The sequence below is a fragment of the Microcebus murinus genome, chromosome 19, assembly GCF_040939455.1.
Source record: "Microcebus murinus isolate Inina chromosome 19, M.murinus_Inina_mat1.0, whole genome shotgun sequence".
NCBI classification, from domain to species: domain Eukaryota; kingdom Metazoa; phylum Chordata; class Mammalia; order Primates; family Cheirogaleidae; genus Microcebus; species Microcebus murinus.
The window spans coordinates 8,679,940-8,706,604 of NC_134122.1; the positions used below are offsets into that span (position 1 = coordinate 8,679,940).

Consider the following 26,665-nt stretch of genomic DNA (forward strand, 5'->3'; position numbering starts at 1 on the left):
GGGCATGGGCAAGGGGGTGCATAGCCCCGGGCCGGGGCCGCTGGGGGGTGGAGCGTGAAGGTGGGGGGCGGAGAGGGCTCGCCGGGAAGGAAGGCGGTAGGGTGGTTAAGAGAGGGGGCTCTGGAGTCAGAGCGCCTGGGTCCGAACCCTGACCCCGTCGCTCCTGGCTGTGTGACCTTGCACCAGTCGCTTAGTTTCTCGGAGTCTCAATATCCTCACCTGTAAAGTAAGGGGACGCGATTTCAGCTTATGAACACGGACGTCGTTCTTACTGGGGACGGACAGTGGCCACCAAGCCTCCCGGGGTGGTACTTCTTAGACTGGACAGTTTAGGGGTCAAAGACCTGAGTCCCAGAGTTGAGCAGATCCTGGTTTGAATCTAGGTGTGTTGATGTAGGCCTTAGTTTCCTCATTTGTAAAATGGGTAGTGTGACAGCACCTGCTTCCTGCAAGTGTTTTGAGAGTTGATTGGGTAAGAGAATGAACATAAAGCTCAGAACTTGTATTAATGCTCAATAAGGAGCAATAATTGAAGGAACAGAGTATCTTCTGGGGGGAGTCTAAGCAGGGAGTAATCAGAAGTAGAGCTCTGTGGAAGGACAAGTGGCAAATAGGGCCCTTGGGAAGCAGGAGTGCACAGAGATTGAGACTGGCTTTGCAGTCAGACCTGCTTTCAAATCCTAACTCCACCACTTGGTGGCTGTGTGACCTTGGACAAATTACTTCACCTCTCTGAGCCTCCAGTTCCCTATCTGCAAGTGGGGATGATGAACATGGTACAGAATTCAGTGATGTCATGCTGCATTTATCACTTCAGCAAGGCCTTCCCAGACCACCCTACCTAAAGTGCTCCTCTCATCCCAATTCCTTTCTGCCAGATCTTTCTCTTGATTTCATTCAGTGCATCTCCACTATCTGTGATTATCCTGTTCATTTTCTATTTCTTTTCTGTCTCCTCTTAAACTGGTACTTTAAGGGGGATAGAGACTGCTTGGGTTGTTCACAGCTGTGTTCCCAGCATCTAGCACTGTGCCCGGCACACAGTAGGAGCTCAGTGGATACTTAAAGAATGAAAAAAATGAATCAATGAATTGCGGAGAGGTTCAGAGCATGCAGGCTGAGACTCAGGTTTTGGGGGCAGGTGGGGAGGGTGATAAAAAATAGAGACCTTTGAAGGAGGAAATTACTTCAGGGAGGAAGTGGAATTTAATAAGTGTGTGTGAGTCTCAAAGAGTGGGGGGCTGGAGGGTTCATTATGTGGTGAGGGATGGTTTTGGGGAGAGGTGGTAAGAGAAGACAAGGATAGGAAAGGGGTCCGTGATAAGGTTGGGAAGCAGGAATTTTGAATGAGAGGGCAGCTGGCAGGCAAAGGGAGAGACTTAAGGATTTCAGGAATTTATGAGTGGGTGGATGGTTATCCAGACGAGGCTGGGCCTCCTGCCAGCACCCAGGTACCTGCAGGCTCTCACCTAACTCTGCCTGACTCTAACCCTTTTGAATTACTTTACTAGTTATTGAATGCTTTATTCTGTGCGGGATACTTGCTAAGGACTTCCTATGTATTATTTCCATTAGTCCTCAGACATCTATGAGTTAATAGGAACTATTATTGTTTCCATTTTATAGAAGTGGAAACTAAGGTTCAAGGTTCTTAAGTCACTTGCCTCCAGGTAACCATAGCTAAAGGATGTCTGTAGAGCTTGTACTTGTTATACTGCCTTTCTGAATAAAACTTCCTGATAGGTCAGTCGGGGACACTTTTGACTCAGCTGAGCCTCATCACCAATGGGGCATCTTTGCCACCCAGCCAGCCAGGGAATGGTAAAGGTTCTCAGGTTCCCTTGCCATATCCTGGGAACTGCCCAGGTTCATTGTTTAGGTCGTGTGTCTGTCAGGTGCTTCTTTGGAAACCCGAGCTGCCTGCCCTGGATCAGGCAAATCGGCTTAATCCATACTACAGCCAGAAAAACCTGTGATTCATGCATGGGGGGGGGGCTTAGAAGATTCCCAGGTGACATGGAAAAGAGTTCCATAAAAGCCAGTGCCCACACCAATGCTTGCGCTGCTCTTCATTTGACTCTGCTAGTAAACATCTAGGGTCCGAGTACAGAACAGCTCATTCTCTGAGAGTCTGTAGGCTGCTGGGGGAGACAGCCATAGAGCCAGTGGCTGTGCAGTGTGACAAGTGCTGGGGTCACTGTAGGCCCAGGGATCTGTGGGAACCCTCCTTGGACAGGTAGGAGCCACCCTACCTGTGGGATAGTGGGATACAGGAGGGAGAACACCATAATTAGGACCCCAGGGTTTGTGGCCTGCAGTGGATGGTGGTGGTGGTGGTAGTTGTGGGAAACAAGGCTAAAGGTAGGAAGGGGCTTGGGATTTATCTGACATTTAGGGTGACCAACCATCCAGGTTTGCCTGGGACATGGAACTTTCAGTGCTAAAGCTGAGAAAGTCCTGGGCAAACCAGTAACCAGTACAAACTGGTCAGTCTATCAGTGACAAGTGACAGTTCCTAATACACTCTTGCCCTGACCTAGGGCAGTATGGGCAGAGAGGAGAGGTTAAGATATTTAAGCAAATTTAGAATCAATAATTATTATTATTATTTTTTAACACACAAAGCATCTGGTCTGGGAACCTTCCTCTTCTAATAGACTTAATTTTTTTTAGAACAGTTTGAGATTTATAGAAAGATTGAGAAGATAGTACAGAGAGCTAGAAACCCTTTTTAAACCACATTATTCTTCATAACACTCCCAGCTTGCAAACTGGAAAGGAATTTTCCTGTTATGGTTTTGCTTTTGCTAAATTATAATGGAATAATAACGGAAAACTGTGTACTATAGTCTTTATCTACTGAATCGAGTTAGTGATTTAGGCAGATTGAAATAGTCAAGAGGTTATTTCTTACACACTCTGGGTGGTTTATTGCCCAGACTAGTGGCAAGGCTGTGACATTGACTGACAAATGCCCACCGCTAAGTAGAAAAGCTTTACTGATGGAGTAGTGTGATTGTTGCTGAAATATCATCTTTACCAGGCACTGCAAGTCCACAGCTGGTAGAACTTGGTGGTGGTTGTGTTGTGCTGTTGCCTTAGTTCTGGTCATCTTTGTGTGTGGGCCAAGATTCTTAGTTGCAAATGACAGAAAACCCAGCTTGAATTGTCTTAAGCCCCAAATGGAATTGGATAGCTCCTGTCACTAAATGATCTGTCCTGGCTAAACCTTGGCTGAATCTAGGTATTTAGACAGTGCTGTCAGGAATCTGCCTCTTCCTATCTCTCAGCTCTGCCTCCTTCCACATTGGCGTCATTCTCAGGCAGGCTCTAGGCATGCATCATATCAGTTCAGTAATCCCTGGGGGAAAGAGAGCTTCCTTTCTTAATATTGCCAGCAAAAGTCCAGAATTGAGTATTGTTGGACCAACCTGAGTTCTCATGCCACCCCCGAGCTGTCACTGTGGCCAGGGATATATGGTGCTCTAATTGGCCAAGGCTCATTCATATACCCTTCCCTGGAGCCAGGGTGGGATCAGCTCCACCCAAGTTAGTGGACAGAGAATGAGAGAAAGGGGTGGTTCCCTATGGGAGAATCTGGGGTTATTACCCAAAGAAGGTGGGGAACGTATGCCCAGCAGATAGACGCTCACCTACTCTTGGTATATTCAACTTTTGGCTAAGATGGCACTGACAGTTTTAGAGCTGGGGGTACAATATTGCCATATTAATTTTCTTAAAATAACATGTTTACCATATGACACATAATGGGTCCTAGGCACCCACTATGTCAAGTCTAAATTCTTGTTTTAGGCTTGCAAAGTGCTCTAGACTCTTTTCCAGCCCATCCTGTTTGGAGCACAGGGGATCAGGAACATTCTTGGTTGGCAGATGCCTGTTTAAATGGAGACCTAAAGGATGAGTCATTGTTACCAAGCAGTAGGGGGACAGGGAGGAAGGAAGGGTGTTTCAGGCAGAGAAATGGCATTGGAGAAGGCTGGGTGGGGGACAGGGCAGGGGGAGCAGTGCACATTGGCAGAACTCAGGTGGTTCAGTAAGGGAGTGTACATGGGCTGAGCTGTGGGGTGGGACAGGTCACTAGAGGCCAGGTCCCTCTGGGCCTTGTAAATCACGTTAAGAATTTGGATGTTAAGTACAAACAGTGGGGAGCCATTGAAAGTTTTTAACCAGAGGAGTGCTGTGGTCTGGCTGAAGTTTGCAGAGTGGATTGGAAAAGGGCCAGACTGAAGGTGGGCGTCTGCTCAGGGGCCACTGCCATCTTCTGGTGAGTTATGGGAGCAGCTTGCTGTCGTCCACATGCATTCCCGTGGGTACTCCTTCTCTCTCTCTCCCTGGCGCACACCTCACAAGCCCTGCTGAGCACCTGTCCTCTTCCTGCCCATCCAAATGCCAATTCTTCCCTAAAGATTGCATGGGTCACTTCAGCTGACATGAGTTTTACTGTCTTCTCTAACTTCTCTCGTGCTTGTTCTCATTGTCCCACTCAGTAATCACATTATTGTACACTGTCTTCTTATCGCCAAGGAGTGGACCTGCTGTTAGGTCCTGTGGGTTCTTCAAGCTTCTTCTCAACCTTGGATTGGATCCCCAGGAAGCTTGCCAGGGTTCCTCGGGCATGTCCTTTTGCCATCAGAAATCATCTTACTTTGTTGTATATCTTTTTGTCTTTCTCAATTTGAACGTAAGCGCCATGAAAGCCTGTGTGACTTGTTCAGCTGGGCGTCTTCAGATGCCAGCACAGGACCTGGCAGATAGCAAGCAGTCAACAAATATTTGTTGCAGGGTGAATGAAAGAGGCAAGTTCTGGCCAGCCTCTTCTTAACAACTGCTTGCTCTCACCAGTTTGGTCACAGTGCCTGTGCTGGAGCTGTGAGTTTTCTCTGGGGCTGAAAGCTCTGCCTACACCCTCACCACATATCCCAGGCCCGGTCTCACTCACTGGCCCAGTTTGACATCTTTATGGGATGATTCACCAGGAGAAGCGCCACCTGTGATCACCTTTCTCTGCTCCTCTAATCTGATTCCCCCAAACACCCTGAGTGTAGCTTCTCCTTGTTCTGCTGGCCAGAAGATTGGACACTGACCAGATGGGACACAGAGTGGGACACACTGGAGAATGTCTAGAGGGCCTCTGCCCAGGAGCTGAAAAGGCCCAAGACACACACTGGCTCTATGGCCCCCACCTCCCTCCCATACCTGGCACGTTGTTATTTGGAGTGTGTGTGCATTAGGGGTAAATTGCTAATCCCCCAAGCCTCCTACTGGTCTACTTATCCTTTCTCAAGCTCCAGCCTGGGGATGATTTTCAGGATCTTCAAATAGGAGCATCCTATTATGGTATGAGGCATAAAACTTGAAGCCGTCTTCAAAAAATGCTGTCCTGAAGTTGAACTTGGACAGTATTTCTGTCTGTGAAATGGACATAAGTATTGATTTTCAAGGGGTACGGGGCTTCATTAACTATAGTGGTTTAACTTGGTGAAATTAGTGACTCTCTTGAGAAAGCAGGGACTGTTGAGGCAGGATTTGTTTATATACATCATCCTTGGTGATGAACCTCTAGTGTGTTGGTTGGAGTTTTTCCATCTCCAAGGACTGGAAACCCAAGCTTGTCTGTTAGGCTGGGGTTAGCTAATGTCCAAGGGTCTCTACATCTGCAGAGCTGCTTTTGGGGATAGGATAATGCTGGCTGTTTGCCAAAGAAATAGAGTAAGGGCCAGTTGTAAGGACTTCCCTTAGATCAGAAACATATTTTTGTACCTTTTTGGTTTGTTGTTTATTTAGTTTTCTTGTATGTTAGGCATTCATGATTTCATGTAAATGTTTGGCCAATAAAAGTGTTGTTTACTTCATTGTTTGCATTTCTATAGTACTAGAATGGTTATAATCATGAGGTCTGGAGTCAGATTGCCTGGTTCTAATCCTGGCTCCACCTGTGCTGCATGGGGCCTCGGGCAGGTGCCTCAGCTCTCAGGGCGGGGTCGGGGGTGGGGGTCGGGGATGAAGCTCACAGGGTTGTTGTCCTCGGGGTTAAGTGAAGGAAAACATCTGAAGCATTTGGAACAGAGCCTGGCTTTAGTAAGCTTCAGCTGTCTTGTTGATGATTAAAATGTACACACACAGAGTTTGAGAGAAAATGTTATCATTGTAACAGTCCTTATCATTATAAGAGAAAAAAATCTTAATTTGCTGTAGTTAAATGTCCATAGTAATCATTCTGTCTTTGGAAACTTTTCTGAGATAAGGACCGCTTTGCACACAAAGATGATCATCTGCAACATTGTTATTATCGGAACAATTAGCAATCTTCACTCCCTTCAGAAGACTAGCTGCTGTGCTTGTCCTTTCATTGACATACTGTGTAGCCATTAGAGATATTTGCAAACAGTTGTCAATAACAAAAATGCTGTCATTTTAGTTGAGGTGGGAAAAAAGATGGGCATGCAAATAGATATGCAACTTGAGCTCCACTATGTAAATATCCATAACGAAGGTGAAGGATCAAGGAAATACACAGATTACAGCTCCAGCTGCGGTCATCTCTGGGCAACAATTGCCATTTCTCTTTTTTTGTTGTCAAAGTTTGCAACCTCTCTAAAATGGATGTTACATTTGTAATCAGAAAGTTATTAAAATGTTTACATCTCTGCAGTGGTTGAATTACTTGATCTTCCAAAGCTCTGGAATTAGATGCAGCATTAAAATATTAAATTTTAATCCATTCAGCTTTTTCCCCCCATTACATTCAAGCAAATGTATATTACGAATCTCTTCCTAAAACATTACCTAAAACAGTGTGCTAAGGCATTTTGGGACAAAAAGACAAGCAAGGTGCAGGTGTAACCACTTTAGAGCTTGAAATCTAGTGGGTATTTCTATATATCAGCAATGGACATTTAGAAGGTGACTATTGCAAATGATAACATTTATAATAGCATCAAAAAGCATCAGTGCCCAGGAGTAACAAAAAAAATACAAGACCTCTATTCAGTAAACATGGAAAGAAATGCTGTATGTCACTATTGTGAAGATGGATATGGTTCTTTCCAAATTTAGCTATAGATATAGGGCAGCTTCAAAGGAAATCTTAACAGGTATTTTTGTGGAAATTGACAAAGTGATTTTTAAACGTATATGAAAATTAAAAGGGCCAAGAATAGTCAATATAATATTGAGAAAACAGAAGGAAAGAAGTTGGAGGACTTATCACATGGCAAGATATTATAAAGCTGCAATAATTAGCATGGTGTTGGCACAAGGGTAGACAAGTAGATTAATGAAACTAGAGAAGCCTTAAAGAGGCCCACACATGTGTCACCTGATTAATGACAAAGGTGACATGGAGTGTAGCAGAGAAACAAGGCCTTTTAAGTAAATGGTGCTAGGTCAACTAGATCTCCATATAGAAAAAATTAATTTTGGCCAATACCTCACACCATAAACAAAAATTAGTTCCAGATGTACTCCAAGTCAAAATGTGAAAGATAAAACAATAACTTTGTTAGAAGAAAACAGCTGTTAACTGAAGAACATGAGGAGGTTCATAAATTTGGAAGGGAGAGCTTTATTTCTCATAAAGGGTTGCAGCCTATGGGTGGCCTTTCTGCCTGGCTGGGAAGCAGAACTGCCCCTCCTCCCCAGAAACCAGGAACATGTGCTTTAATGGAGGGAGAATGGGAAGAGGAATTTATGCTGAGTGGGGTGGCCAAATATGCATATTGAACATGTTATAGAAGGAGTCATGAATATTTATTAAAGGAGAAACATATACAAGTGCAATTGAGCTTATACCCTGAACATGGGGTCCATGTTCAGAAAATTAGGGTCCCTCTGATGTCAAAAGGTAAAGCAAGGACACAAAACCCCTTACTGTGCCTATTCTGTAGACTGGTTAAAACCACTCCATGGTTGGTGGGCTCCTGTTAGGAAAGAATGCTGCTTCGTTGTAGTGCTGAAACTGCAAATAGTGAGGAGTAAATCATGAAACTAGTTTCTGTTTAGCCCATAAGGAAAAAAAGCCTGATGGTCATTAGCAAGGGAGGGGGTGTATTGAGGTGTGTCTGACCCCCCCCCCATCCTATCATGGCTGGAATTTCAGTTTTAAGGTTTTTCTGGGGTCCCCTTGGCCAAGAGGGGGCTCTGTTCAGTCAAATTGGGGCTTAGGATTTTATTTTAGTTCACACAGCATTTCTGCGTGACCTTGGGGTAGGTAAGAATTTCTTAAGCTTGATTAAAAAAACACTGTCCAAAGAAAAGATTGATAAATTGGTCTGTATTAATGTTAAGAACCTCTGCTCTTCCAAAGACCAGTATGGAGTGAAAAGGCAAGCCACAGAGAAAATATTTGCAATATGTATATCCAGTAAAGGACTTATGTTCAGAATGTGTAAAGAACTCCATCAAATAAATAAAAAGCCATTCAGACTAATAAAAAATCGGCAAAAGGCTTGCACAGGCACCTCACTAAAGAAGATATTTAAGTGGTCCGTAAACATATATGAAAAGGCACCCAACTTCATTAGTCATCATGCTGTATAATCCCAGTGCAGTGTCAACGTACACCTAGCGGAATGGCTCCACTGAAAAAAGCAAAGAGCACCAGTGTGGGAGAGGCTGTGGAATGGATGGAATTCTCAGACCATGCCACAAGGCTTTGTATAGGCCACTGAACCTCCCCAAGCCTAAGTTGCTGTCTTGTCTTGTGCAGTGGTAACAACGTACACATCCCCAGATTGCTGTGAGTCTGAAGGTCATGTGAAGCCTTCACACATAGCCAGGCACATAGGAGCTCCTAGAATTTTCTTTTCAGGTGTTACGATCTTGGCCTTTCATTATTGTTGCTGTAAGGGCCTTGTAGCAATTACTAGGGGTTTCTTTCCCCCAGAGATTATTTAATGAAAGCAACAATAATAGTATCTAGCACTTGTAGCGTACATAGTAACTGCCAGTTTAATTATCTGTCTTTTATTTGTTCCTCCTAACAATACCGTAATAGGAAAGTAGAAAAGTATTTAGGTACTGTTGCTGCTCCCATTTTATAGGTGAGATAACGGGTGCATAGAGCTGAATTAACTTGCTTAAGATTACCCAGCTATTCATGACAGGTGATGGAGATGTGTTCAGACTCTGGCATGCTAGCACCAGTGTCTGTAATAATCCCTCTAGTGCCTTTCAGAAAATAACCCAGGCTTTCCACTTATTGCTCTGGTTTCTGTGGACCTTCCCATCACAGCTTCTCCCCTGAGGTCCTCTTTCCCTGTTTGGATCCAGCCTGATCTCTCCTTCCTACATTCCTGGAATAGTCTTTGTATAATGTAGTGAGGATTTTAATGGCTTGCGTCATAATGACCACAGGATAATAATAGCAGCTGACCGTGCCACTGTTGAGTAAGGGTCAGTTGCAGGTGCCGTGCTTGGCACTCTCTGTGTGCTATCCCATTGACCTCTGGGACTTCCCATCGAGGACGCCTCAACTGTTAGCAGCATCCTGTAGAATCTGAGCTGCGGAGAGGTGAAGTGCCTTGTCCAGCACTACAGTGAGGAAGTAGCAGTGCCAGGGATCAAGCCCAAGTCCATCAGAACCCAGAGCCTGAACTCTTCACCACAGCTCTGTGCTGTCACTTGTGTGTGTGGTGCTTGGACCCTTGGCGGTGTTCAGTCTGTGATGCTCGGATGTAACAGTGTTCATGAAGACTATCCCCTGCCCCATCCAGCATGTGTTGAGCACCTGCTGTGTACCTGACATTTGGAGTATTAATATATTGGGGTCACCAAGAGCAATAAGATGATGCTGCTGACCTTGAGGAACTCAGGTCTAGTAAGGGAGGCAGGTCATTTCAAATCAGGGTGGTCTCTGCAGTCCCAAGGTCAGGTGAGGGAGGAGAAGTGTTCTCTAAGGAAGGCTTTACCAAGAGATGCCTGAGCTGGGGTTTGAAATACAAGTAAGAGTTCGCTATTCGATGAGGGTACCAAGGACATTCTAGGCAGAAAGCCCAGACAATTGAAGTCAGACCTGGTCCTAAAGATTTTAAACTCTCATGTCCTTGTTGCAGGTCTGCAGGGCAGACCCACTCACCCAGGCCACTGCCTTCCTTTGAGCCAGGAGTGTGATGCTAATGGATATCATTGTATACATAGAAGAAAATTCCAGAATGAGGGAGCATCTGCCCCTCCCCAACACTGCCAGCAATGCCTTGTCCCTGGAGGGTGTCAGGCATCCTGTGGACTGCATGGAGAATGTCACCGATAGCCACAGCTGGCATGGTGCAGTGGCTGTCAAACTTCAGTGGGATTGGGGCCCTGCACCTAAACGTCAGGATGTGGGATAGGGAGCAACAGGTGATTCTAATGCAGGAGGCTTGTGAACCCCAATATGAAAAACTCTGCCCTTGAGTATTTTGGGGAAGATGTACTAGAGGCAAGATGAAGACACACAGATTTATGAGTGGGTCCCCCTGCAATTCATCCCAGCATGACTCAAGTGCTGTAGAGTTACTGTATCACAGAGGGCAACTGGCCTCGTGCTTCTACATTTGGCCCTGTCCATAGATTTGGACACAAATGGCGGAGGATTTATGTATTTGGAGGGATGTTCTAGCTATTGCATGTTAAAAATTGCGTGCCATTTCTGATGAGTTAAATTAATTAAATGCTTGATTATATTGTCTTTAAAATAGACAGCAACAGTATTAGCTAAGCCCCAGCCCCCTAAAGCAGCAGTTTGCTCCTTCTTGTTCCCTCTGCACCGTTCTACCTCTTTATATCTCACCCGTTTGTAGAGATTATAGATGGAAGGATTCCATCTCATCTTTCCCTGCCTTGCTCTCACTAGCCCTTCTCCCTCACCAAAACTGAAGATGGACATAAACAAAATCAGGAGGTGACTTTTCCTGAGTCATTTCCTCTTGGGTGTCTTCTTTTCCTTTCTAAGCCTGCGGCTCCCTTGGCAGAAGTTACCTGGATCTGTGGGCCCTGGAGGAGTGTCTTAAAAGCTGTGTCAGGTGGCACTCTCAAGGCATCCAGCCAGGCTGCTGGTCCCTGCCCTACTCAGGACTGGCTTCAGTGATACTTTTGGTCCCCCCTACTACCAACAGAGGTCTTGAGGATTGGACTGTAATTTTCCTGTCTCTATCCCAATGGCTGGCTTCCAGGCCTTTGGATGGGTGAAGTATGGTATCTTGGCCCCTCTAGGCCATTTAACTCTGACTTTAACAATCTGTTCTTAGCAAATAAGACAGTTGCCCTGGACTGAAAACCACCCACTTCATTTGAGCCATACGTTCTCATGGGCATATAGCACTTCACGGGGGGATCTAGATGGCACATATTTTTTGTCTCAGCCACTGGCTTTGGGACCCACCCTCCCTACTATGGCTTCATCTCTAAATCTCAGCAGTGGGTTCTGGGTAGGCATTTGGCCCTGAGCCAGATGTCTCCATTCGTTCCATTGGCATCAGAATCCCCGGGGAGCACATGAAACAGGCTGATGCCTGTTCTTCCCTCAGTCCTGCTGAATCTGAATGTGTGAGGGGCTCTGGTAACCCCAACTTTATCCAGCTTGCAGGCGGTTCTCTTGCACACTAATGTTTGAGAACGGCCCTCTTTGAGGGTTTGATAATTCTCTCGACTCAGTTTGGTGTATCCCTGGTTGTTTAATGCTCCAAAGCATTGTCTGCCATTTTTCTTGGGTGGTGAGTTATGTGTAATCTGAATGGGAAATTGCGCTAACTGAAAAAGTGCTACTGTGTTGTCCCCAAAAGGTTGCTAATGGTCATTGAGCTTGACTTTCATTTCAGTTGGTAATCTTTAATTTCTTGTTCTCTCCTTCCTCTAAGGTATCTGTACCATGTTTTGACCAAAAACACCACAGTCACAGAACAGAACCGGAACCTGCTAGTGGAGACCATCCGTTCCATCACCGAGATCCTGATCTGGGGCGATCAAAATGACAGCTCTGTATTTGAGTAAGGGTTTCTAATGATTCTTTGTTTTTCATTTCTTCTTCCTTTGAATGTTTTTCTAAATGTATACTATGAGTCATTCCTGATGATGTCAGGATTTGACGTTAATTTGGTCTTGCCCAGATATCTGTCTCTATCTATCTATCTGCAAAAAATGTCCTTGAGACACTGTAGAAATGCAAGCCCAAAATGGGGAAGTTATGGAAATTAGTTTCTCCAGAAAAATCTGAAATGTCATGGATAATTTTCGTATAAGTAGTGTCTGATTATTTCCCCAAAGGAAGTAGAAAATGTCCTGGGTGGTTAGATTCTCTGTGAACAGACAGGACCTTGCCCTTGGGGAGTCACTGAGGGTCCCCAGTTACTGTGTTTACTGATGGCCAGGCACAGTGCTGAGCTCTTGAGACAATTCAGTTAAGTCTCCCACCTGCCCCAGGGGCAAACCCTGTTGGTGTCCCCATTTTTACTCAAGGTCACAAGGCTGGTAAGCAGTGAAACAGTGGCCGACATCCAAAGTCCATGAGTGGTTTCCCGCATTCTCAGACTTCCTAGATGAGCAGTCTTAGGCTCTTTATCTGCCTGAGCCTCAGTTTCCTCATCTTTAAGGGGGAGAGAAAAAAATTCCCTATCTGGTGCCTGATACAGAGTAGGCACTCAATAAATGACAGCAAGTGATAAGACAGGTGTCTACTGGACGGTTGAAAAGCAAAGGCCATAGAGCCATGAGCTGCCTCCCTGATAGACCTGTGTTGCCATCTCAGTGCAGGAGGGTTTGGGATTGGGTTATAACAACCACCAAACACAGGTTTCATATGTGTCTATATTCTCAATTATAAATATTGAGGCCACTTTTAAAACTCATTTTTAAAAAGTAAAGGTGTTCCATTTCTACCCTGGCTTCTTATTAGATATCCTGAATTGATTTTCATGATAGCTCTATGTTTTCATCAGTTAGGTTATCTAATAAACCAATTGTGGAAAATGCAAACTCCTTAAAATGCAAACCTGTGAACACTGGCTATGATCCCCAAAGGAAAACACGTGAGTAGTAAAGGAAGATGTTGCTCATAAATGGGACTAGCTTCCTTTAAGGATCCATGAGGAATTTATTTATTTGTATGTTCAAATCTGTTTTTGAAAATGAGAAAGACCCTTGAGTCAAAGATTAGAAACTGTGTCCCCTTTACTAGAATGGACTTAGTCCATCTGTAATCTTAGAAAAAACTCCTGAGCTCTTAGAGTCCCTCTGATTCTTAAATAGCTGCCCAATGGATTCCCCAAGAAAATTTTGTTTTTAATAAATCTTATAATTTTAGAATAATTTTAGATTACAGAAAAGTTGCAAAGATAGTATAGAAAGTTCCCATATGCCCTTCGCCTAGTTTCCCGTGTTATAAATATTAATATCTTACATTACTGGGGTGCATTTATCAAAAATAAGAAACTGACGTTGGCACATTACTATTAAGTAAACTCCAGCCTTGGTTTGGATGTTGCCAGTTTTTTCATTAACATCCTCTTTCTGCCCCAGGATCACATATAAGCTCCAACAGTGCAGTTAGCCATCACGTCTCGCCAGTCTTCTCTGGTCTGTGACGGTTTTCAGGAATGCTAGCCACTTCTCCGGTCCCCCAGTCTGGATTTGTCTGATGTTTTTCTCCTGACTAAATTGGGGGCTACAGGGAGATTGCTGGAAAGGGGAAGTTCCCCTCTCATGCCATCAGTGGCAGGGCATGCTTGGTGTCCATGTGGCATCCCTGGTGCTGTTAACCTTCATCACCCAGTAAAGGTGGTGTCTGCCAGGTTTCTGTCCTATAGAGTTACTCTTTCCACCTTCCCTGTGCTATTCCCTAGAAGACAGTGACTAAGTCTAGCCCAACTTTTCAAGATGAGGGAGTGGGAATTAGGCTCTACCTTCCAGAAGCCAGGAGTACATATATTATTATTTGAAATTCTTCTACATGCAAGATTTGTATCTTTTCTCCTATTTATTGTATTTTTGCAATCATTTATATTTATTGATATGGACTCATGGATATTTATTTTATACTTTGGATTATAATCCAATACTGTGTTATTTATTTTGATCCTCAAATTGCTTTGGCTTTGGCTATTGGGGAAGCTCTTTCAGGTTGATCCTTGTGTCCCTTTGACAAACTTTGGTCCTTTTGAGCATTTCCTTACTTCTTGGTATTATAAGATGCTCCAGGCTCTTCTTATATTTTCTCTGCCCAGTCCTAGAATCAACCTTTTTTCTAAGTTTTTCTTGCTCTTCTCCCCTAGAGAGTTTTTAAAGATTGCGGCGTGTGGATTTTACACTGGAGATACTGAATCAATCCCTGGGGCAAATTCCTAGGTATAGACAATTTAACAAGTTCCCAAGTCGGTCACTGTGCAGCAGTGAGTTTGTTGGTGGCACTTGGGAGTCACTGACGTTTACAAGCTGAAGCGAAGGCAGACAAAATAGGCCAAATGACAGAAATACTCTGGAGGTCACTGTGAATGGTGTTCATAGGCAGATAGGCTCTCAGAGTCAGAAAGATTTTAGGGGTCTTTTTTAGGTCCTATTCATTTATGCTTTCATATATTCAAAGAGGAATTATGCAGCACTGAGCAATGCCAGGCCCGTGACCCCACCTCCGTGGCAATGATAGACGAGGCCCCAAAACCAAGTCAAGCAGCAGGCATGCGTGACTTCGGGGATTGTATCATCGTCTTCTTCTTCTTTTATTTTTGAGACAGAGTCTCGCTTTGTCGCCCGGGCTAGAGTGTGGTGGCCTTATCATAGTTCACTGCAACCTCAAGCTCCTGGGCTCTAGTGATCCTCCTGCCTCAGCCTCCCATGTAGCTGGGATTACAGGCATGTGCCACAATGCATGGCTGATTTTTTTCTATTTTTTGTAGCAACAGGGTCTTGCTCTTGCTCAGGCTGGTCTTGAACTCCTGACCTCAAGCCATCATGCTAGGATTACCATTGGGAGCCACCATGCCCGGTCCCAGGGATTTCTTCTGAGTATCCCGAATAAGAGATTATCTCGTTTTAGCTTGACTGCAGAGAACACATAAACAGAAACATCATTTTCTTCCTTTAAAAAACGGCATTAGGGGGTTCTATTTCCTTCCTTTTCAAGACTAAAAGAGCTAATGTGTACCCCCAAAGCCAGTGCCCCCAGGCTGTGTGCAGACAAGTGTGCTGTCCAGAACAAGAAAGGCAGAAGCAGACTTCGGGAGTGGCTGGGGTTTCCTTACCACATCAGCACCTGTGTATTTCTTTCCAGTTCTTTCCCCTAGATAGGAAAACTACAAACTTGACAGTTTGGGGACCAAAACTATTAATATTCAGCATTATCTTATCCCTTTGCAGGGAATTCCAGTTGTCGTTTTTCTTAACACTCAAAGATTCGAAGAGCAAAGGAAAGAGGCTTATTAGTAAGGGAAACTAAGGATACAAAATATTCAGTGGAAAATGCAGCTTGTTGGGTTTACAAGCATAGATTACTGTGTGACCATTTGGTCTGCTGTCAGAAATCTGCTTCACTGCTTCCTGGAATCGGCACTGCCCTCACATTCCGGGAAGAGAGTTGAGGGGTTGCATGTTAGCCATGATGGAAGATGGCCTTTTGGGAACTGGATGGCGTGGAAGCTGAGGCCGTGTGGGTGGTGCGATCTGGCATCCGCGGGTGCCTTTGGTTGGAGGCGGGTGTATGCATGTAAGGAGAGACTGATTTCAATTTCCACATGTGGAAGCAAACCATCAACCCTTTCCCGTTCTCTCCCCAGCTTCTTCCTGGAGAAGAATATGTTTGTTTTCTTCTTGAACATCCTGCGGCAGAAATCGGGCCGTTACGTGTGTGTTCAGCTGCTGCAGACCTTGAACATCCTCTTTGAGAACATCAGTCATGAGACCTCACTTTGTAAGGACATTCCTCGATGTTTGCCTCTGTACCACTGCACATGAGCGGAGTGTAGTGTGGTGTGATTTTTGTATGTCTCTGCTTACTGTGGGTATTAGTTTGCTTGGGATGCCCTAGCAAATACTACAGACTAGGTGGCTTAAACAACAGAAATTTGTTTTCTCATAGTTCTGGGGGGTAGAAGTCCAAGATCAAGGTGCCACCAGGGTTGGATTCTGGTGAGGGCTCTTCGTGGCTTGCAGATGGCCACCTTCTTGCTGCGTGTGACCTCTCGTCTGTGCATGAGTAGAAAGAGACAGAGAGATGCCTAGTGTCTCCTCTCCTTATAGGGACACCAGTCCTATCAGATAAGGGCTCCTACCCTTATGACCTCATTTAACTGTAATTACCTCCCTAAAGACCCTGTCTCCAAATGTAGCTGCAGTGAGGGTTAGGACTTCAACATATGAATTGGGGGCAGACACAACTCAGTCCCTAACACTGTGTTTATCTCTGTGTGGTGGGGTACTGTGAGAGCTAAGAGAGGGTTCTCTGCTGAACGATTCTAGGGTGTTTGCATTTCTCCTTCATGATTTGATATTAAAGGGTTGGGGTTACTGAATAATCAGCTCATGGAATAAGTATTAGAAGAAGCAGGGTGAGGAAGAACTTAACCAAAGAGCGTGCAAGGATGTGGGCTTTGGCCCCTGCCTCTCCTGCTGCAGTCCTGCTGCACGACTAGTAGTGTGTGACCCTGAGCTTATTATAATACCTGCCTCACTAAGCCCTGGTTTTTCTTTATCTGTAACAAGCAGCCCTGAGAGGCAGGTGCTGTTGGTGTCCTCATTTTAACACCAAGAAAGTGTGGGTCACTGGACCAAGGTGACAAGGCCAGAATAGAGAAAGGGTTTCATTCCAGGTGAGTTAGCTCAGGGGTCCTCAACCAGGGGTGCTTGTGCCCCTAGGGGACATTAGACAATGTCTAGAGACATCCTTGGGGTTGCTACTGGCATTAGGGGATAGAGGCTAAGGGTTCTACTACACATTCCACAGTGCACCGACAGGACCCCCCAACAAAGAGTTATCCAGCCCTTCGTGTCAACAGCACCGAAGTTGGGAAACTCAGGTTTAGCTCCTAATCCTCTGTGCTTAACCACTAGCTTTATTATTCCAAGATGACTATGCTAAGCCTCGGATCCTGCCCACAGGAAGTAGGGGAGAGGCCAGCGGCTAAATGTCTGTATCAGAGGCAAGCTCTAGGTCTCCTGGACAGGTTTGAAAAATGTGTTCAGTGTGTGGAAGGAGGTAGAGATGGGGCATCCCTCCAGGTGAGGAGGAGAGTAAGGAGCTGCTGAGTGGTGGCTCTCTTGGCAGTGGCCACCAGGTGGTGCTGCTGCCTTGGAGATGCCTTACAGACCACACTTGAGAAATGCGGGCTGACTCCTGTCTCCCTACGTGGTTTCCCTTGATACTAATTCCTGTTTTGCTGGATCTGAAAGAAGTGTGGTTTCTGGAAACTCTGAGAGGGTAAGCCCCAGCTCAGGGGCGCAGGCCCTGGACTCAGACTGCACCAGGTCCCTAGCAAGACTGAAGCAGGTCCACGCTCCCTGCTTGTGTCAAGCGGAGATAGTAGTAGCTGGGGATAGAGGGCTTGAGAGCAGGTGTGCAGAGCTTAGCTTGGGGCCTGGCAGGTGTGATGCGCCCATGGTGTCGGTGCTGTCACTGCAGCCCCTCAGTGGCTCTTCTCTGGTGACCCTCTCCGAGCCCAGCTAGGCACAGGGCTGCTGGACTAAAGATGGGGCTTGGGACAGTCAGAATTCTGGCTTTTTAAGAGTTTCTCTGAATTTGCATGGCTTTTCTCTTTTGCATTTGCATGGCTTTTCTCTTTTGTGTATATTTTAAGGTGTACAACTTGATGATTTGTTTTACATATACATGGTGAAATAATCACCACAATCAAATAATTAACATATCTGTCACCTCACGCAGTTACCTTTTGTGTGTGGAGTGGAAATACTTGGGATCTACTTTCTCAGACAATTTTAAGTATATAATACAGTATTGTTGGCTGCAGTCACCGTGCTGTACATTGGATCTCCAGAATGTATTGATCTTGTGAAACTAAAACTTTGACCAATGTCTCCCTGTTTCCCCTTCCTCCAGCCCCTGGTGACCACCACTACCCTCTGCTTCTATGAGTCTGACTATTTTAGATCCTACATATAAGCAAGATCATACAGCATGCATGGCTGATCATGCAGCATGCGTGGCCTTTCTTATACTGGGACCAAAAAGGGTTTCCCCACTGTGAGAAACCCGGGCAGATGTCCCTTGCTTCACAGACAGTTCACTAGGGTGCCTTATAAGCCCTGCAGAAAGAGCAGGAATCATGGCTTGTTTACAGAACTTGGATTTGCAAGGAGTGAGGAGGATAGATGACCTTTGTTTTAATTTTTATTTTCTCATCATGGAAAGAAAATGTCATTATTGTAAAGCAACAATAAGCCAAGCATTAGGAAAATACAGAAAGTCAAGTTTCCATAGAATCTCCCCCAAATAGTTCATTGTACACAAATCATTTTGCTGTTTGCTCCCCCCCCCCAATCCTCTCATCTTCTCATTGTCCCTTCACATAACCCTGCCTGACTGGGCTCAAGAGCTGTATCTTGCTGTGCCATAATCTATTTAACCTGACCGTGGGCATTTAGGTGGTTTCCAGTTTTTCATTATTACAAGCAGCTATTTCACAAATGCACCTGTTGCCTGTTGGTTTTGGTGACCTAAGTGATAGCGTCCCGAGAGACTGAGATTACTTACAGACTCCCGGGTTTATTAGAAAAGGACACCACAGAAAGTCAGCCACACAGTGAGGGGGTAGCAGAAAAATCCCAGCTCAATAATAGAGGCACTGCCACTGCCCCCATGTGGTCCCCTGCCACCCACGGAGTAATCTCTTGGAGGCCCTGGAAAAGTCCCTGCTGGGGAGTAGATGGAGCCTGTGGCTGTCCCAGCTCCAGAGGTTGCAGCCGAGAGACCCACTGTTGCACATCTGAAGCACCTAGCATAGGCGTCTGTGCTGCTGGTGGCCCGGAAGCCACTAACCAGTCACAACAGGGCTCAACAAGACGTCCCAACAGTCCCTTCTCCTGCCAGCCCACCGCCCCTCCCCACTTGCCCCTAGCCACAGCCAGAATGACACAAAATGAGAAAGAAGTGCTCCCGGTATCAGAATCACCTGGGATGCGTGTTTCAAGCTAGATTCTAGGTAGATAAATACATTGTAGACTATTTAGAGAATGAAGTACTATATAGCAAAAAAAAGAAAAGAAAAGAAAAAAATATATATTGCTACCATTATACGTGGAGTGACATGGATTACCCTCAGAGTGGGGATGAGCAAGAGAGTCCAGACCCAGGGCACATCGTACTGTGAAGTTCAAGAGCAGGCAAAACGGGTCTATGGTGATAGAAGTCAGAATAGGGTTGCCGTTGGGGCAGGCGGTACTGAGTGGGCAGGGGTGTGAGGAGCCCTCTAGAGAGCTGGGAAGGCCACAGGTCTGAGCTGGGCGGTGCTGACACAGGCTGTGCAAATGTTTGTGAGGTATATGTATGTATATGAAAAGATACATATGTACATGAAGTACATACATATGTACTTCAAGTGAGTATGTATATTTCCACGTATATCACACTATGCACTTAGGGCTTGTGATATATGTAACCTCATTTTTAAAAACATTGAAACTTTTAGGACCCCATTCCAAACCCACTGACTCTTCCCTTGGAACAGGCCCCAGGAGCTGCCTCACGAATTATTATAATCAGGAGAATTTTGAAAACCATTCTTCTAAGACTGCAGACCACATGCCTGTCTGCCATGCCTGCTCAGGACATGCACAGTGGCTTTCCCAGAGAACCAGCCTCCAAGGAGGACCCTTTCATGGGCCCATGCCATGGCTTATCACTGTCCTGAGCTCCTAGATAGCTCCTTGTGTTGTTTTTGGTGATTCTAAATGTACTTCAATAATACTTTGATTGGCCGGGTATGGTGGCTCATGCATGTAATCCTAGCACTCTGACAGGCTGAAGAGGAGGATTGCTTGAGGTCAGGAGTTTGAGGTTGCAGTGAGCTATGATGATGCTACTGCACTCTGGCTCAGGTGACAGAGTGAGATTCTGTCTCAAAGAATACTTTGACCTAAGTTAGGTACCTCGTTGGCTCCCAGCAACTTAATGGTTAATTTCCTACTTACCCAAGAGCAACTGTGTTCAGTCCTGGGAATGTGGTAGTTGAGATTCTGAATGTCCAGAAATAGTAATAAGAATAATGGCAGCCAACATCATGGAGTGCTTACTTTGTGCCCCATACTGTCCTGAGTGCTTTTTGTGCATTGTCTCCTTTAGTCCTTACCACAGCCCTGCGAAGAAGGTACTGACTGCTATTCTGTTTTCTAGACAAGGAAACTGGGGAGTGGGCAGGGTCAGCAGCTTGCCCAGGGTCACCCAGCTAGGAAGTGGCAGAGGTGAGATGTGGACGCAGGCAGGGGGTCCAAGTCCACATTAGAACCCAGTGCCTCCCGAACACCAGCATGCCTGGGGAGCCTGCAGGCTTATTAACATACAGACCTGACTCTGCCTAGGTCAGGGTGGGGCCCAAGATGCTGCGATTCTGATAAGCTCCAGGGGATGCTGTGCTGCCAGTCTGAGGACTAGACTTTGAGTAGCGAAGCCCTGAACCATGCCACCCTGCTGCCTCACCTGTAGTGCAGGTGTCGATCATGTTCTGCTTTAACTGTCTGTGGGGAGGCAGGTAATCTGGTGTACACCAGCAGCCCAAAGGGCAGACAGTGGGACCGCCGTGCCTGCTTTGCAGGGTGGCTGGTGAGAACTCAGAGGGGAACGTGCCCAGCAAGGGGTCAACACCAAGACTAACGATTGCAGGCCACAGGCTGCAGCTGCCAATAGCTTTGCTCTTGCTGGCCAGCACAGCTTCAAAAACTAGTTTATTCAGTGGCGAGCATTTTAAGATCTGGAGATGCAGCATGAAAATCTGTGGCTTCCAGCCTCTCTTCCACAGTCAGAAGCTCTCGTCATGCTGGGTCTGCATTTCGGCAGGGCTGGAGGCTGGGAGCTGGGGAGTGGGGACCGTTCTCCAGTTGCTCATCACCCAGTTTCCATTGTAGGCCCCTGTTAGTACATGACAAACACAAGCTGTGACGTTAGACCTGAGTTTGAATCCCTTCTCCGTGACTTACTGTCTCTGTGTCCTTAGGCAAGTTAATTGACTTCTCCCAGCTGTTTTTGCTCATCTGCAAAATGAAAGATGATCATAATGTAGAGTGCTCAGCCTGGTGCCAGGCCTGTTATAGGGGTGCAGCATAAAGTGACCTTTATGAAATCATGTTGCTATCTAAGGAAGGAAAAAAAAACATGTGTAGCTCTTTGTGGCATTCAGGGATGATGATGTGTTTTGTGATGGCAAAATGGGGCAGCTTTTTTTTTTTTTTTAATTTTTTTTCTTTTTTTACGTAACCTAAACATTTGTAAGGGGCAGCTTTTTATACAACACAGTGACTTTTACCCTCATCCATGGGTGGTTTGTGAGAATGCCCAGGCACTGACTAATCTTCCCCACCCCTGGCTCTTTGCCAAACTTTGGTTGTAATGAAAAGAAAATGTTTGAGTGTCTTTTTCTATTTGGCGTGGGAGGGAGGGGAAGGACTTTTTTCTGGCAATGCCTTTGAACTTTCTGGTGACTATGCATAGTACATGATTTCTTTGCTGGTTAAAGGTTAAGCCGCTCTCTGTTAGTTTGTTTAATCCCATCAACCCAGAAGCTTCACTGATTCAAGTACATGAACATGGTCATCTGCTTGTTACCTGACATCCTTTGCTTATCTTTCCTCCAGCATGAGTTAACCTGTCTGTTTTGCTTTGTTTTTTTTTTTTTCCTCCCTCTAGATTATTTACTCTCTAATAACTATGTAAATTCAATCATCGTCCATAAATTTGACTTTTCCGACGAGGAGATTATGGCATATTATATATCATTCTTGAAAACGCTTTCGTTAAAACTCAACAACCACACTGTTCATTTTTTTTATAATGAGGTGAGTAACTGCCAGAGGGGCACATTTGGGGGTGAAGCTAAACCAGTGGTAGCAGGGCCATCTGGGTGGTCTTGTGTCTGTTTACAAAGCACTTACAAACCCACTGTCACTTTTCACAGACACTGTTTGACTTTGGCATGCTTTAGAAACATTTTGTTTTAATTAAGCAAGTCGCCTTTCTATTTTTAATGTAAAATTCAATTTATGCTAAGAGCATTATACTTGGCAGAAAGGAGAAGTGCCTAGAAGTTGTCTTGGGGTTGTGTTGCTCTGTGGGAAAAACAGGAATTTCAGTCAGGCCTGGCTTTGCCACTTTCCTGCTGTGTGACCTTAGGGAAGTCCCAGTTCCTGTCTGAGCCTCAGTTTCCTCATCTGAGAAATGGGGATAAGAATATATACCTTGTAGGGTTTTCAGAGGTTAGATTAAATGAGATGATGTTTTCAAAGCATCTAGTATGTACCTGGCTCCCTAAAATCACAGATATTGCTATTCTTTACAAGCTAATGTCCCTGGCATTCCTTGGGAAAATTATTAGTGACTTAAATAAATGAATTACAGTTGCTCTCACAATTAAAAGAAGCTTGAACAATGAGGTCAGTTTATCTCACATACCAAAAAAGTACAGACACTGGCTATGCTGGGGCTTGTTTATCCGGTGGCTCAACCACATGAGCAAGGACCCAGGCTTTTCTGTCTTCCTGTTCTGCTGACCATACAATGGGCATTGTCCTTGGGTTCAACCCCTCATGGTCACAGGTTGGCTGCAGCAGCTCCAAACGTCACATACTCAAGTGCCACTGCTGAAATGCCTGATGAGACCACTTCCCTTTTTGTGTCACCTTTTAACTTCCAAAAACCCTTTCCCAGAAGCCTCCCACCAGATTTCCTGTCATATCTCACTGGTCAGAATTGTGTCACATTGAATACTTCTTAGGTGTCAGGTGCTGAAGCAAGCACGGACTAGAAATGATCTATTTTAATCGTAGCAACCATGAAGTGGATGTTATTACCCCCATTTTGTAGATGAAAAAACAGAGGCTTAGAAATATTGCATCACATAACTTAGAAGTGGTGGAACAGGAAATGAACCTAGGTCTGACATTCCTGGACTCTTTTCTATTTCTTCCATGGCTTTGCCTCCCCCTGTTCTACATCGTCCACTGGGAATGAAGCACTGACTTAAAGTTCACATTGGCAACCTTTTTTTTTCTTTTACTGAAGTCTCTGCTAGAATTCAGAAAGCTGGGGTGGGGACAGGCCTGGCTGACAGATTTGTAAGTCCTTTTTGGTACTTTTTGTTTTAGCACACCAATGACTTTGCCCTGTACACAGAAGCCATCAAATTTTTCAACCACCCTGAAAGCATGGTTAGAATTGCTGTAAGAACCATAACTTTGAACGTCTATAAAGGTAAGTTTCCTCGTGAGCTCATGCCTTGGCCGATTTCTAGCTTGGCAGCCTGTGTCTGTGCATACAGTTCTCTGACAGCAACTAGGGAGCTTGTTTATTCTAAGCCGTGGCTGCCTGTCTCATGCAGGACTTGCAGCCATCGACCGTTTAGCTGGCCCCTCACGTAAGTCTTTGTACCACTGCCTTCTCCGCGCATGATAAAAGTCTTTCTCGGTGCTGCTGCACAGAAATAGGCTGCCCTGAGAGAGGCATGCATGGGATTCCAAGTGGCCATGTTAGAGTTAGATGAAGCAAAGTTGTCTTTTACATGTTAGATTTAAATTTTTACGTTTTGGCTTGTAAAATATACTTAAATATACATGGGGGTAAGTTTATCCTTAAACTTTAAATATTGTGTAAAAGCGTGTCACGTTGTGAACAGCAGGGGGCAATATTGTATTCCCAACCTGCTGCAGAGCCTAGTGCCAACAAACTCCTTTCTTGCAACGTGTACTTCATGCCCAAAACATTGATTGCCTCCAGGAGAAAGTGCAGGGCCCTATGCCTGCACCGCCACTAAGGCTGGCCGGCCACAGGTTTCCTGAACTGGACTCGCCCCTCCAAGGTGATGCCTTGGAATTTCTCTGCCTGAGGCCCGGCTTATTTCTCCGGTAGTCACCACACTGGAGCTGGGACCCCATTTTCTCAGGGATTGGAGGGCTTTGATTTTCACCAGTCAAGATGTTATTACTTGAGATGACCCTAATGGGGGAGGGGTCCTCAGGCACTCCCTCCAGCCTAGTCCTGGGCTTACATTAAAGAGCCTTGCTGAGAGCCCGACTGGACCCACCCACAGGTCGCAAACTGAGGGCCCGGGGGCCGGATCCAGCCCTCACACATATTTTAATTGGCTTAGCTATATATTTAAAAAAATATATAGCTGCCAATATTTAAAAATTGGGAGATCTTGTGTGATAATCTAGATTGCTAATATTTCAAAATTGGGAGATCTTGTGTGACAATTGGATTTCTGACTTTAAGATGTAAATTCCGCTATTCCGGGCCTGTGTTCTTACAGGGCAGGGGTCAGCTGACACAGAGAGGCAGCCGCCCCCTCTGGGGTTGAGGCCCAGGCGCCCAGGTCACACGCTGGGCCTGCCACCTTCACTCACTGGGCCACCAGCCAACCCGGCAGGCTTCTAAGTTTGCGACCCTGGTCCAAGCCACAGTTGGTTGCACTGCCTCCTGCACGCTGTTTTCTCTTGTTCTCTTTTAACCTGTATCTTTCGGTTTAGATGCCTCTGGCCCTAGCTGTCTGTCCCCTGAGCAGCTGCCTCGCCTTCCCAGTTCCTAACCCTGTTAACTGTTGTCTGTTTTTTGCCTTTCCTTCAATGACGATTCCTGTGTTCCTTATTCCAGTGTCATGTAAGTTATTAACCTCTGGTTTTCCGCTTTCTTAACTTATCCTTACATGTAAATACAGGAAACTTGCTTGAGAGTGGTGTAATTTGCAATGTAGTCTAGCTCAATCTACTGCTGCTAAGTATGCTCTCCAACGCACTATTAATGTTTAGCCCAACTAATTTATTTTATTAATTATAAAAATAACATAAGAACTGCCTTGATGTGTATAGTTTTATGAATAAGATAAACATTTTTAAGTAGTTCCAGGAAAGACAGACAATTTCAGATTATAGCAGAGGGCTTTTTCATTGTGGTTGTTTTGTTTTGTTAAAATGTCTTCCAAGTTATTTTTAGTAGCTTGACTGATTTTTCCTTTTGTGAATTTTCTCAGTGGATAATCAGGCCATGCTGCACTATATCAGAGATAAAACGGCTGTCCCTTACTTTTCCAATTTGGTCTGGTTCATCGGGAGTCACGTGATCGAGCTTGATAACTGTGTGCAGACTGATGAGGAGTAAGTGATGCCCCTGGGTTTGTTCAAGAGGTAGACAGGTGGGTAGGGGGGGCTTCAGTTTTCCCTGAGGACAAATAGACATGAGAACAGGACTTACCTAACTATGTGTAGGCAGAACATGGACTTCCACCCAGTAAAAGGTTCTACCCACCTGTTTATGACAGTAGGAAGTTGGAAACAACTCAAATGCATCCCAGAGGGATAGGGTAAATAAATTCGGCATACCCAGAGATGGGGTTGCTCCACAGCTGGTCACAAGATTAAGGTGCTCCGTCAACTGATGAGTGAATAATTAAAGTGTGGTGTATCTGTACAATGGAATAGTATTTGGCAGTAAAAAGGAATGAAGCACTACATGTGCTCTGATGTGGGTGAACTGCAAACACTTTATGCTCGATGAAAGAATCCAGGCATGGAGGACCACGTGTCATGTGATTCCATTCATGTGAAATGCCAGAATAAGCGAACCTATGGAGACAGAGTAGGCCAGTGGTTGCTGAGGGCTGGGGGAGGAGGGCAGCGTTGGGAGGGGGAATGGGAAGCGACTGCGAGTGAGTATAGGGCTTTTTGTAGGGAGTGTGAAAATGTTCCCAAATTTATTGTGGTGATGGTTGGGATACTGTGAATACTAAAAACCATTAAATTATATATTTTAAAGGGTAAATTTTATGGCATATGAATTTATATTTCAATAAATCTGTTTAACAAAAGAGATTAAGATGTGATTCTGTCCTTAGAGTGGTAAATAGAAGTTCCAGAACAGGATTTTTCTACTTTGGCACTACTGACTTTTTGAACTGGGTACTGTTGTGGGCGCTGTCCTGTGCATTGTAGGATGTTTGGCAGTATCTGTGTCCTCTACCCACTAGATGCCAGTAACACCCCTTCCCCAGTCGTGGCAACCAAGAGTGTCTCCGTACATTGCCAAATGTCCCCTTTAAGGCAAAATCACCCTCAGTTAAGAACCACTGTCCCAGAGTGGCACTTGCCCAGGTATGGTAAGAGGTAAACTTAGGTAGAGTCAGGACACTAAAGGGATCTAGGAATGAGGTCTCCTAGAGGGAGGGGAGCTAGACAGATAGAGTATTAGATATGATATTGGGCCAGGCGTGGTGGCTCACGCCTGTAATCCTAGCACTCTGGGAGGCCGAGGCAGGAGGATCGCTCAAGGTCAGGAGTTCAAAACCAGCCTGAACAAGAGCGAGACCCCGTTTCTACTAAAGATAGAAAGAAATTAATTGGCCAACTAAAAATAGATAGAAAAAAAGGAGCCAGGCATGGTGGCACATGCCTGTAGTCCCAGCTATGGGGGAGGCTGAGGAAGGAGGATTGCTTGAGCCCAGGCAGTTTGAGGTTGCTCTGAGCTAGGCTG

The 26,665-nt window shown here is 45.3% G+C and overlaps 1 protein-coding gene across 2 annotated transcripts in view; it reads left to right on the plus strand.

The window, feature by feature from the left end:
- The window catches only part of CLEC16A (C-type lectin domain containing 16A), a 201,214-nt gene that overhangs the window by 297 nt on the left and 174,252 nt on the right, over positions 1 to 26,665 (plus strand). For both annotated transcript variants that reach the window (XR_012913481.1, XM_075995101.1), the window contains exons 2-6: positions 11,856 to 11,984; positions 15,762 to 15,895; positions 21,836 to 21,984; positions 23,290 to 23,395; positions 25,170 to 25,293. Coding sequence is in view for 1 of the 2 variants with exons in the window: in XM_075995101.1 (XP_075851216.1) it covers positions 11,856 to 11,984; positions 15,762 to 15,895; positions 21,836 to 21,984; positions 23,290 to 23,395; positions 25,170 to 25,293 (642 nt within the window). In the remaining variant the exon portion in view is untranslated. The remainder of the gene's footprint in view (positions 1 to 11,855; positions 11,985 to 15,761; positions 15,896 to 21,835; positions 21,985 to 23,289; positions 23,396 to 25,169; positions 25,294 to 26,665) is intronic.